General features: G+C 40.0%; 2 protein-coding genes and 1 long non-coding RNA gene across 12 annotated transcripts in view; 1 reads left to right on the top strand and 2 right to left on the bottom strand.

The window, feature by feature from the left end:
* Window positions 1–671: 671 nt before the first annotated feature.
* LOC105273452 (syntaxin-7) lies at window positions 672–2,879 on the bottom strand. 3 transcript variants are annotated; one of them, XM_011315896.1, is made up of 4 exons: window positions 2,700–2,879; window positions 2,067–2,273; window positions 1,600–1,990; window positions 672–1,432 (listed from the first exon to the last, which is right to left on the bottom strand). In XM_011315896.1, exons 2-4 carry the CDS (start codon window positions 2,243–2,245, stop codon window positions 1,184–1,186), a joined length of 819 nt encoding a protein of 272 aa, XP_011314198.1. In that variant the 5' UTR covers window positions 2,246–2,273; window positions 2,700–2,879; the 3' UTR covers window positions 672–1,183. The 3 variants fall into 3 exon arrangements, with proteins under 3 accessions (XP_011314198.1, XP_011314197.1, XP_011314200.1); XM_011315895.1 differs by having other exon boundaries at window positions 2,717–2,878; XM_011315898.1 differs by lacking the exon at window positions 2,700–2,879 and adding an exon at window positions 2,364–2,687.
* Window positions 2,880–3,001: 122 nt separating this feature from the next.
* Window positions 3,002–11,904, top strand: part of LOC105273451 (uncharacterized) — a 57,639-nt gene continuing 48,736 nt past the window's right edge. For both annotated transcript variants that reach the window (XR_892902.1, XR_892901.1), the window contains exons 1-2: window positions 3,002–3,107; window positions 3,187–3,267. This is a non-coding gene — a long non-coding RNA (uncharacterized lncRNA). The remainder of the gene's footprint in view (window positions 3,108–3,186; window positions 3,268–11,904) is intronic.
* On the bottom strand, window positions 3,501–11,790 carry LOC105273446 (adenylate cyclase type 2). 7 transcript variants are annotated; one of them, XM_011315886.1, is made up of 18 exons: window positions 11,435–11,790; window positions 10,175–10,963; window positions 8,804–8,938; window positions 8,351–8,571; window positions 7,904–8,060; window positions 7,691–7,840; window positions 7,495–7,616; window positions 7,192–7,439; window positions 6,297–6,990; window positions 6,055–6,231; window positions 5,789–5,969; window positions 5,632–5,715; window positions 5,438–5,536; window positions 5,222–5,365; window positions 4,927–5,146; window positions 4,326–4,710; window positions 3,997–4,132; window positions 3,501–3,907 (listed from the first exon to the last, which is right to left on the bottom strand). In XM_011315886.1, the coding sequence occupies exons 2-18, from the start codon at window positions 10,283–10,285 to the stop codon at window positions 3,740–3,742; spliced, it is 3,432 nt and encodes a 1,143-aa protein (XP_011314188.1). In that variant the 5' UTR covers window positions 10,286–10,963; window positions 11,435–11,790; the 3' UTR covers window positions 3,501–3,739. The 7 variants fall into 7 exon arrangements, with proteins under 7 accessions (XP_011314188.1, XP_011314189.1, XP_011314190.1 ...); XM_011315887.1 differs by having other exon boundaries at window positions 10,175–10,793; XM_011315888.1 differs by having other exon boundaries at window positions 11,519–11,790.

Raw genomic sequence — 11,904 nt, 5'->3', positions numbered from 1 at the left:
TGCATTTTGAAATTGGAATTAAAGCCCGGTTGGATTGTCTGGAAAAGATGATTTACTCCAAAATTGGCACTCCTAATTACTCCACCAATTAATCGATTTTTTCCGATAATGGTTAGCTAGCGCTCTAGTTGTTGACAACCGCTACGGTGCTAGCTAACAATTATTGAAAAAAAAAACGATTAATTTCCGGAGTAACTAGCAGTCCAAATTTGGGAATAAATTATCCTTTATTTTTTAGCAATCAGCTCGTCAAAAATTCCAGTCAGCTCAGAATTATTAAAAGGGGAGCTGTATTTTACTGAAAAGTCACTGAGTCGATTAACGACAGATACCCCTAGCATTGCGTGTAGCGCCCTCCCTCTTATGGGGTCGGCTACTACGATGCCGCTGGGATCACTCAAATCGCCAGAACTGAACCTCTACTTTAGACAATCCTCTTGGTCCTACCAAAGAGGATTGGCCAAAGTAGATATACCCCAAAGAGAGGGAGAGCGCCACACGCAATGGGGGTGTCTCCCAGGTCGGCTCGGTAACTTGACAAAAACATTGCATTTTGTTTAAACACAAAATCACAATAAACCCCTGATGATAAATACCAATTTAACTACAAAAAATACCAAATCAAATATTTATGAATGACTGAAAGTCAGAAAAAATTGTTTTTGATTCGTATAATTTATTCTGACTCATTAAAATAAAACAACATTTTTTAAATATATAATACAGGAGATTATACTTCGATTTACACATTATATTCTCAAATAATTCTATAACAAACAGAAAAGATAAGAAATGATAATATTACCCATGATTAATCTACATTAAGGAATGATTCACATAATGCCGATGATTATCATCACCAAATTCAATCCCCAGTCATTAATGGCGCTCATTAATATCATAACCACTTAATTGCGTTATATGAATGTATTCCTCGGTTACATTACTATCTGCAGCATTATTATATCATAATAATTAGATACGGGCAATAGCATTTAAAACTCCATCTCGAACAATACCGCGTAATGCATTTTCATGATTTATCATACAAATGGAACGGAGAGTATCTTGAACTTTTCCCTCGAAGATGAAACATTGGAGTTCCCTGGGACTCGTTAGTAGTTATTCGATACAAATTGATTGGGCATATTCATAAAAACATTATTAGTGTTAGTCAACATTCTTAGGACGTCTGCCAAACTATTATCCCGATGAGAATTGAGAGTGCAACAGCACCGATAATCACAAGGATGCACTTCTTTTTTCGTAATTTGTTCTGATAGGTCGCTGCTGTTCTCAGTTGTTGAGCTCCTTCGCTTACAAATACTTCTGTTCTTTCGACAGATGCCTCAATCGAGTCAATTACCTCTCCTTGGTCGTGGACTAGAGCTCCTAGGTCCTTGAATATTTGATTTACATCGCTGATGTCAATCTGGAGAGTTAACCAGTGAAAAAAAAATTATTATTTTCGATAAAAGGTTCTTCGGATATTTATTTTCGTTTTTCTAGGGGAAACACGTTGAAATGATCATTTATATGTCGAGGGCGTTGGAATGAAGTCAATTGTAATTTTCAATTGTAAAAAATTGTTTTTCATACCTCCAGCTGACGTATACTGGCCTCCTGCTCCTCGAGCATTCGGAGATTTTGTTCATCCTGCAAATTCTGCTGTTGCAATTGCTTCTGTGTTCTGCTGTCCTGCAGCTCAATCAGTGTCTCCTGTTTCTTCTCTCCAAACTGTATACCAGCACTAGCCTTTGCTTTCTTCACCATTTCCTTCTCCTTGGCAGCTGCCAATCTCTGAATTCCCTGAAAGCTGGTGAGGGCTGTCATGAATTCATCGTGAAGCCTTTCGTTCTGCAGTCGCATGTTCCTCCGTGTCTGTTCCCCAGGACTCGTTGACGATGAGTTACTGGCTATGGCGTTCAGGTCTTTAAGGTGGACGGTTGTGTCTTTCGAAAGTTGATGGGTGTAGTGTTGAATCTGGTGTCTGGAAATAAATAAAAATTGTTTCAGAGAGAAATTCGTTGGAAAAAAATGGATGGAGTGGATTAAATAATATTTACAGCTGATTCCTGAGCTCCTGGGAGTCGGTAGCACCTCCCAGCTGATTGACCATCTTCTGCATCGACGATACATTCTGGGAAATCTTTAAAATCGAAGTACCAACGGTCTGTGATAGTCTTTCAAAATCCTGCTCCCTCACAGGTCCACCGTTGTGGTACGAAGAAAATCCAATATCCATTTTGAGCTGTTTATCTTCACCTCAGAGTCTGCAACGAGGAAAAAGCATTAGCCTTTCACTCAACCTAACCCTGCAGCAACCACAATCATTCATTTTCCTCTTTCATTACGCGGTTTACCGGAAATTTGACGACATATAACAGCTTTGTCGAATGAGATAAATGGGAGATATCGAATTTAGATTTATTGGTGTCATCGGTGTCCAGTGGGTGGTTTCAATGTCAAGTCAATTGCAACTGTACGCAATTAGAGACTAGAGAAATTACGTGAAGCTAATTTGATTTTCAATCAGTTTTTTTAACGTGTTGAGAATTTTCATTTATGTTATTTTGAAGTACTGCAGTCTCATGGGCAAGAGATGACTCCAATGTCACTTGACTACTGTCAAAAAATAAAATGAAAATGGACTCGTTGAAATAAGGTGATTCACTTCGTCAAGAATATCTGATTATTACGTTCAAAACAATTCAACCTTTACGCTGATGGCCTCGAAGTCGTGGTCACTTCGGGTTCATGGGAGAAGCACCAAAACTGCACGATTAAAATCGATAGAAACTAATTCACCAAAGGATCTTGTATGATGTACCACAGAATGAGAAAAGCCAACTCTGTCGTCACGAGAATATTTTCGTACTGTGAGTGACAGACACGACAGAGACGACAGAGACGACACACTTCGTCGGTCTAGAGACTTTGGATATTTGACGTTCTAGATTATTCAGGCTAGGGAGAATGAGATTGGTAAACTGGCCTAGGGGAATATTTGAACATACGTGGACTCGCAATCTGATCAAGAAAAGCCGTTATGAACATTTTGAGTTAATTACAAAAGAACATATCGAATGGAGCTGAAGGATTTTCAAGTACTACTCATCACTTTTTTTTCCAGTTGTAGATCCGTTGATTTGTTTAATTACGTAAATCTATTATATGCTTGACTAGATATAATCTTGATGATTTCACTGGCGTGAGGATGGGCTGCATGTCAACAGGAGCTTATCACCTATAATATCGAGAGGCGGGGTAAGTCATTATCAATATTTATACACCAGAGTTCAAAAGCTTTTAGCATTATCTAAAAACAGCCACTCTATTTCTGGATATTTGTTTGGGTATTTGCCACTCTTGAGCTGCTTATACCCCCGATAATTCGCTAATGAACATAAAAATGAAAGAGATGATAGCGGGTAAAAAGTGGCCAGGAAAATATCAAAAGAAAACAAATTAGTGTAATAAATACTTTATTTGAATGATCGAATAGATTTGGTCACATATGTTTCAGACGAAACGAATATTTACAGAATTATTTACAAAATCAGTGACAACCTGAAAATAATTTGTCACTCTGTAGAAAAATAATAATTTTATTAATTCACAGTGTCAAGCCGATTGGCATTATTTCAATAATAATTCTCTGATAATCATGATAATTGTGGATAAGAGATGCTGGTCGTTTCTTTGGTCATTGAAATTGCTCATTGGTCCTCTAATTAATCTAAAGGTTTGTCGTTTCTTCGGCTAAATCAGCCGTCTGTAGCCTTCTTTTCTCGTCAACCCCAATGAAATACGTTGTCACAAGGCCTTTGGGCTTCACCCAAGTTTTTCCACGAAGATTACACTTTATTCCATCTTGTTCGAGGACTGTCGCTGTCTCTGTCGTCACCTGTTCATCGATAAAGAGTAGAAAATACTTGAGTTATCTTTGGGAATTCAGCACGATGATTAATGCGATTTTATCGAGTTGTTCTCTACCTGGATTTTTCCAGGGACTCCCGTTGTATCCATCCGGGAGGCCATATTCACAGCATCGCCCCAAATATCGTACAAGGGTTTTTGGGCGCCCACAACACCCGCTGTAACTTCACCATGTGAAATTCCAATTCTTAATCTGTGGATAAATCAATTGAACTCAGTATTGATTGATATCTCATGATTCGAGGAATTGTTTAGTCATTGGACAGATGCAGCCATTTTTTATCTGATTCCATTGAATTAAATTATGATTTTTTTTTAACGTTATAGTTGAAAAATGTCATGCAAAAATTCACACGCTGAAATGGTTCTTTTAAAAAAGCGATTACTTGTAGGGTTTTCCATTGGGAAAGGTCTCGGCATTGAGTCTGTCGAGAATCTCCAGCATTCTCACAGCGAATTGCGCCATGACCTTAACCACATGCTCGTCGTGATACTGATCCTCATTCTCCAGGGAATCTCTCCGCCTCGCTTCTAGGCCACATGCAGCCATGTACGTCGTCCCCGCGATTTTAATCTTCTCAATACGACAGACAAAGCAGGGCTCGAACAATAGTTTATCGAATTCGCAGATAATCTCATTGAGATCAATTAATATATTGCTCTCGTCTATCGATAGATCGGTCAGGGAAGCGAACATCACTGCAACATTTTCGTGCGCCTCGTGGTACAGCTCGTGTTCCTCAGTGCGATTCATATTTAGGTAAAAATCGGCTGTTGCAAATAAAATCGAATGACTTCATCATTTTATCCTTATTTTTCGCTTCTTTATCATCGCTTTTTATAAAAAAAAAAATCGGGGCCATCAAGAAATAATTCATCTATTTTCCATCCTTCTATCCTTAATCGAAATCGCGAATAACTCTCCAGTATTTTGAGGATGAGAGGGTGCAATTTTAACAGTAAATAATGAAAAAAAAAAATACTGACCCACGTGCTCTGGCAGAATATTCCTCAACAAGAGTTTATTAGCATTTCTCGTGTGAAACGCTTCATCCTGTTCCTGCGTCAACTGCCTCTTCCATTGGTAATCTAATCTACTCAAATACTCGGCCTGGCGATCGATCAAATGCAGAGAAAATGTAAGAAACACTACATTGAGAATGTGTGCTATTCTTGGCTCGAGGTGGGGATTCCAGGTTGCGCCAGACTGAAACCAATTTACACTGTCACTCAAGCCCTTGCATAACTCATTGAGCTGGAGCCTCTTAAATACCCTATTTACCTGGAAGAGAGTCGATCGATACTCGGTAATAGTCCACGTGTAGAAGCCAACAATGCCGAGCCCAATCACGAGTTTCAGAAAAAAATGAACTCTCAAGAATAGAAAACTCGTGAGAATCGCCAGTGAACAGGTTTCTGACATTTGCTGAAATTCATTAATGACATGTATTCGGCTATTTTTTTGCCCAAATTCTCTCTTTCTACTGAATAATGTTACCCAGGGGGAGACTATGCACTCGATATCAGCAGCTCCACTGTCGGCTATACTGGAGGTCGCGTTATTATTGCCGAGACGATCGAAATTTTTACATTCAAACTGAGGATTCAATAAGGCAGAATTAATTACTTCATCGATAGATTGAGTTTCAATGGATTATGGAATTTTCTCTACTCTCTTCAGGAATATCTTACCAGCATATCAAACATGGCGCAAGCAGCCAGCATTATCGTAATCACTAGGTAAAGAGTAGTTCTCAAGAGTGCACTCCAAACGACCTGGAAAAATTTCCTCCATAAAAGCCTTATTTTCCTCGGATAAAAATAGAAAGGAGACTAATGAAAAACTCACTTTAATACTAGTTTGATACATAAAGTGGAGTAATTTATTCCTAGGCTGGGGGATATGTCCCTCGTGTTCATCATGGGGATCCTTACATCGATTCCATACGAAGTGCATCCACGTTAATGGTAGCAGTGCAATGAGGAAGAGCATGGCCAGCATGAAGCCCACAGTTGTGCTCAGATGCCATCTAAAACACGAGCAAAAATCCTGAGCTATTAAAATCCATGAACGACCAACGTCCAATGTTTATGTAAATTAATCAATTAACGCACTCTGATAATATGATAGCAGGAGCTAGAAAGATGAAACCCATTGACAGTAAAACGAGTGCAGCACAGCCAACGAAGAACTTGAAGAGAGGATCGGGCTCTCTCAAGAAAGGAATCTCCCAATTGAGCCTCGAGAACGTGAGAAAAATGGGATTTATCGGTTCCCACTTGGACCACTGTCTACAAATGAAATAAGCACAACTCTTGGAATAACATGAATATCCCACCGAAGAATTCCAACTTACTCCCACTTGCTGAGGGGCATCTGCTTGATGGCGTCCTCCATCTCAGCATCAGCGGCCTTGAGCATCAAGTGATAATCTTTGAGGCACGAGTCCATGAAGTGGGTTCTCCTCCTGAAGGTTCCAGCGAAGACGTCAGCATGATTATTCATGGTTTGAGTCAATCGTTTGGTATTCCTGGCTGCTCCACCACTCGTACTTGGTCTAACACTGTACCACCTGACGTAGTGTTTATTAGAAACTGGTGGAGTTACTGGATCAGCTATCGTCAAGGTGCTCTCGCTGTTCTGCAACAAGGTTTGCGTATCAACTGATTCAACAAGATACTTCACTGTCCCGTTTCCCACCTGCAGAACTGGTGAACCTGGCAGCGATGGAGTTATCAAATAGCTCTTTATGTTGTACTTGTTGAGGGTCTCGTCATTGAGGGATACCACTGGTACACAGTCGTATTGACTGGCGTCCAGCAGATTGAGTGTCTGCTGTGTCACGTGGACTTTACCTGGTTGACCAGTTTGTTCCATTTTATTCGCTATCACAACGTCCCTCGACCACACGTCATACTGCCACTTGTTTGCACCCAATATCCCGGATATTATCTTCCCCGAGTGAACTCCTATTCTCATATTTATGTCAACACCGCACTCTCGTCGGACTCGTGCTCGCACCTCTTTGATTATTTTTATCATGTCAAGACCTGAAAATTGCATCCATATCATCCAGAAATCTGTGATTTTAGGAGGAAGCCACCCTCTTCAATTGCCTATCCTCAAGATAATTCAATGTGCAAGGCAAATGAAAAACAGGCTTGCCCTCTCCTCTCGTTCTATTAGTACGTTATCGATTCCATCTCCCCACAGATTGTGAATCAGATTTGTTTACTAAAGAAGAGATTTACCTAGATCAACACAACTCTTTGCATGTTGTGCATTAGGTGTAGGAACTCCGCTGACGCAGTAGTAGCAATCCCCCAGGAATTTAATCCTCAAGACATTGTGCCTCTCCGAAGCCTCGTCGAAGGATCCAAACAGATCATTCAACGTTTCCACCAGTTTCTTCACCGGAAGTGTCACAGTCAATCCCGAAAAATTGACAACATCCGCGTACAATATACTGACATTGTTGTGAGTCTCGACGTACAAGTCACTGCAAGAATTCAACATCTAATAAAAGAAATCGTTTAATCAAACCGCACACTCACTTTCGACGTCGCCCCTTGGGTGGTGGCTTTTTATGCTCCTCAATGAATTTAAAAATATCCCTGAAATCCTTCTTTATCTTGGCAGCAAAGTGTTGAGGCAGAATGCTCCTCGTTAGTTGTTCCTGACATCAAAACAAAATAAAAACCACTTGGGATTATTTTTCAAAGATCACTAGGTATTTCTTCGATGACTCACTTCTTGATCTTTCTCGTAGTTGAGTCTCAGCGTGGATTCAACGCATTTTCTACGGTCCAGGAACGATCTCCTGATAACCACCTCATTCATAAATCGGAAGTAAAGACCAAGGCCATTCACACAGGCGAAATAAATGGCATCGGCAATTATCTGGATGGATATAAGAGGCTATAAAGCTAACTGGAGATGACGACAAACTCAATTATCACTCACCCTTCCAGTGTAATCCGGCAAATTTCTATAAGTTATGAGTGCAAGACTCGTGAGATAGCACAGAGTTGCCGTGATCCCGAGAATAAACGCATGAAGATTCTCGGTTAAAGGTAAAAATACATAACAAGCCAATAGAACATGAGTAGCATATGCGGGCCTGGAACAATAGAAAAAAAAAAAAAAAAGAAGTCAATGCGGGTTTTCGAGCAAACAGGAAGTGGCCAACAATGGCAAATTCCAAAATCGGGGAAACTAGCCGACTAGCTGGCTAGCTGACTAGCAGTCTAGATAGTTTAAAGAACTCTCAAGGTCACTGATAATCAATGTGTAACCGGGTATTTACCACTTCTATCTGACAATTATACGCTTAAAACCAGATTAACCGTATATCCCTCCGAGTTCTTATCACTACTCATTACGATTTCTGATTTCTTTTAACTTCCTCACCTTATCGCTGGTGTATCCTTGGATATACCGAGGGTATACCAGAAGGGCACTGCCAAGTCACCAAGGACAAGCAGAACGACAATGACACATGACAGAACAACTGGTAGATACGTCTCTCTGGCTATGAGTTTAGACCTGAATGATAGAGCTATTACTGGACACAACAGTGCACCCATGATGCACCAGGTAACAACGTCCGGTAAGGACGCCTTTATCTCGACCTTTGAACAATTGCAATACCAATGCTTCACTCTTAACATTTGAAATTAACACCCAATGACTCATTTTCCTCATTTGACAACACATAAAACACGAAAATGACAGGAAATCAGTCAATCAATGATTCAATGAAAAAAAAAAAATCAAGGGAGAATTGTACATCGTTTCTCTCTTTTTTTCTTTTTATTCTTCTCTTTTTTTTTTTGTTTATCATTTCGTGTTGAAAATACTTACTGTCATTATTAACACAGCACAATGTGCAATTCCAAGCACCAATTGAACCAGAACGAACAACGATAGATATCCATTCTGCAGCCTCCTCTGATAGATGGTGTACAATTTTTCCAAGTTTTTGTACTCGAATTGTTTCTGGTGAAAGGTAAATGTGAGTGTTATTAATAAATGCCCGGATTGATATTGAATGACGAGGTAAAAAATAATTCCCGTCTAAGAGAAATTGGCTGGACATTCATTGATTCACACACCCGCACACCGATTACTCCTCCTCAGTTTCACCATGTGTATTTTCGTACTTGAGTTGAGTTAATCTCGTTATTACCGCGATGCTAATGGATCCTGGCTGTGTGCAATATAAATATTTCTGACCTGAGAATCTTCGTGCTCTAATTCACACATCAAATATTCAGCAATGCGATTTCTGACGTCTCCACGGGGATCTCGATAATTTCGGTAATCTCCTAGATGTCTATGCATCGTTGATGACACTGATTTTGATGATGAATTCATATAAAACGAAATCGCGAGAATCATCAAAGGCGCAGGGAAATAATTTGTCATAAAATACAATGGTATACGGAATAGTGTGAATTAATGGGTGTTTAATGCACTGCGCAGACATCAATGTAACTCACAAATTATCGAGGGTGGTGGCTGTACGGCATTTATTTATGTTTAATCGGCAATAATTCTTGCTGCCGGTCATTCATCATTTCGCGCGTAATACGTCACTCGGATTGCACACAATGACGATAGGAGTGGTAATAATGTTTAGCGAGTGGTTTTGACTTGGTAAAATAACAGAATGCATCAGTCGATTGGGATATGTTGGAGCAGCTATATCCACCCGACACTTCCGTGAATTTCAACGACGACGACTGCGCGAATTCACTCCCCGGCGATCACTCCTTTGGATTTGGAAGCTCACGTATACATTGTTGGGTGGCTCACATTGCCATGCCAATGCATTTTTATTTCCTCGTTTGGGTAGGGAAATGGTAGGGGGATTTGTTGGGGGATTTGTTGGGGGGTTCTTTTTTTTATGTATGCTAGGACTGTTGTGTGATACAGATGGGTACGTGCTCTGTACATTGACGCCAAAAAGGGGTCTACAGAGACCCCGTACCAGGGCCAAATCATAGCGCAGACGCCCCAGAGTTAACGACCAAATCAGAAAGATAAGGGATTAGTGAGGGATTCTTTTGTATATATCCTTCCGGTGAAATTCTTTTTTTTTCCACTTTACAATTGATTTTTTTGTCTTCTCTTTTTCTCTTTACCTGGTTATCGATCTGTGGATATATCGTATGAGTGATCCGTGGAATTGATCAGTGGGCTAATTAAAATCGTATCTTAAAGGCAACTCACCCTGAGGCTGGACCATGTCCACTCATCAAGACTGTTTGGCGATACAATTCTTCCATCGTCAACTTTGTGGAGTGAACTCAGGGAAGTCCTTGTCACTAGTTCGACGTCCATCGTTAAGGCTGATTGATTTTACAGGTGGAAAAATTTACTTGTACTTAGTCCATCGTCGATTATCAGCACAACTTTCCATTGTGGTAATTACACACTTCCATGGATCGGTTATTTCGAAATACCGATCACCAACGACACTCGAACTGTTCATCATCGCTCGGGCATCGTCGACACACTGTTTCGATTCTCCAGTTACCAGTGCTTCTGATTTTGTTTTTTTTTCTCTTTGTTTAATGGAAAATTCAACCCCAGAGGGGAACTTTATCGTGATGATGAATATGGGCCACTTGACGAGAGGTGGAACCGGTGGCCGTGGTTTTTTTTTATTTTCTACTTGATTCACCAGTTGTTTTTTATTCCATTTGTTTTGTCACTTTTAACTAGTTCAGGTCCACGTGGCATGCTCCGGTAGTTGGCAGTCGATAGATTATTTTCCGATATTTTCACAGTAAATTATTTAATTGAGATGAGTTTTTTTAAAAAATAAACGATCGACGGATGAGGTGTGCTGTGGTGATAATCGAACAAAGAGTTTAACCAAAGTGAGAAGATATTTCGTTGACGAAGGACGATTGACAAGTGAACGCAATAATAATGGGATTTCGGCACACGTTCGACTTTCACCCGCGTGTCCCCCACACTTGGCCCACTGCACTCGAAATAAATTCTTTTGAAAACCTAGAAATTAACGGGGAAACTGGCAATTTAAATGTTTTAAAGGGCCAAAGGGTCTTGCGCGCGCACACAATAAATATTAGGACAAATTCATCGCGCAGTCGCTGTAAATCGGCACTCGATTCAAAGAAACAGTCATAAAACCCGCCAACCAAACATAGAATACACTATTTTAAATCCCAGTGTCACGTACTTCTCACCGTGCCTCATCAAATCGTCTTAATTGCATCCGCAATTATGGAATTATAAATTGTAATTGATCGTCAATGCTGAAATGATTTCCAGCATTATTCTCATTATTCAAGGGAGATTCGGATCGGATCAATTATAATGATCTATTTTTTATTCCCATTTTTTTTTTCCTTTTGATGAGACACTTACGTGTCACCGCAACAAGTTACTTCTTCATTCGATTCATCGATGGATTCGTTCAAGGACACACTTTCATGAATTTATTTATTCATACGCACGTACAATTACGTTATTGGATAATCGGCGTGGGTTTGCCCTGTAACAATCCACCGAATAAATGCCAAAATAAATTAAAAGTGCAATTACACTCCCAATAAATGAAAATCACTTCGATCGCAGCATTAACTCTTCAGTAATGAGATTCTCGGAACAATTATCCGGCATGAAAACTCGTTCACTAGGAATACGTTTATTTCCACTGGTATATTCCGTTTTTCCTTGATTTTTTTTTTTTTTTAATATCTAGACTAGAGTGATGGTGAATGATAAAATAGTTGGGGCTCCGATGCCTCAACGAAGCCTCAACTAGAGACCAAAGAGACGTCTCGGCTGACCAGCCCCGAAGAGGCTATCTCTTACTCTCGATAAATGACAACGCTATCAACCGGCGTTCGATATCACTCATCTGTATCGATATAACATTACGGAAACCGCGTGTGCTATCCCACGGAATCTCTTATCACTCCCCTCTA

Source organism: Fopius arisanus, unplaced genomic scaffold, assembly GCF_000806365.1.
Source record: "Fopius arisanus strain USDA-PBARC FA_bdor unplaced genomic scaffold, ASM80636v1 scaffold00005, whole genome shotgun sequence".
Taxonomy (NCBI): Eukaryota; Metazoa; Arthropoda; class Insecta; order Hymenoptera; family Braconidae; genus Fopius; species Fopius arisanus.
Note: the sequence above shows the minus strand (reverse complement) of the source record. Positions and strands in the feature narration are given on the sequence as shown.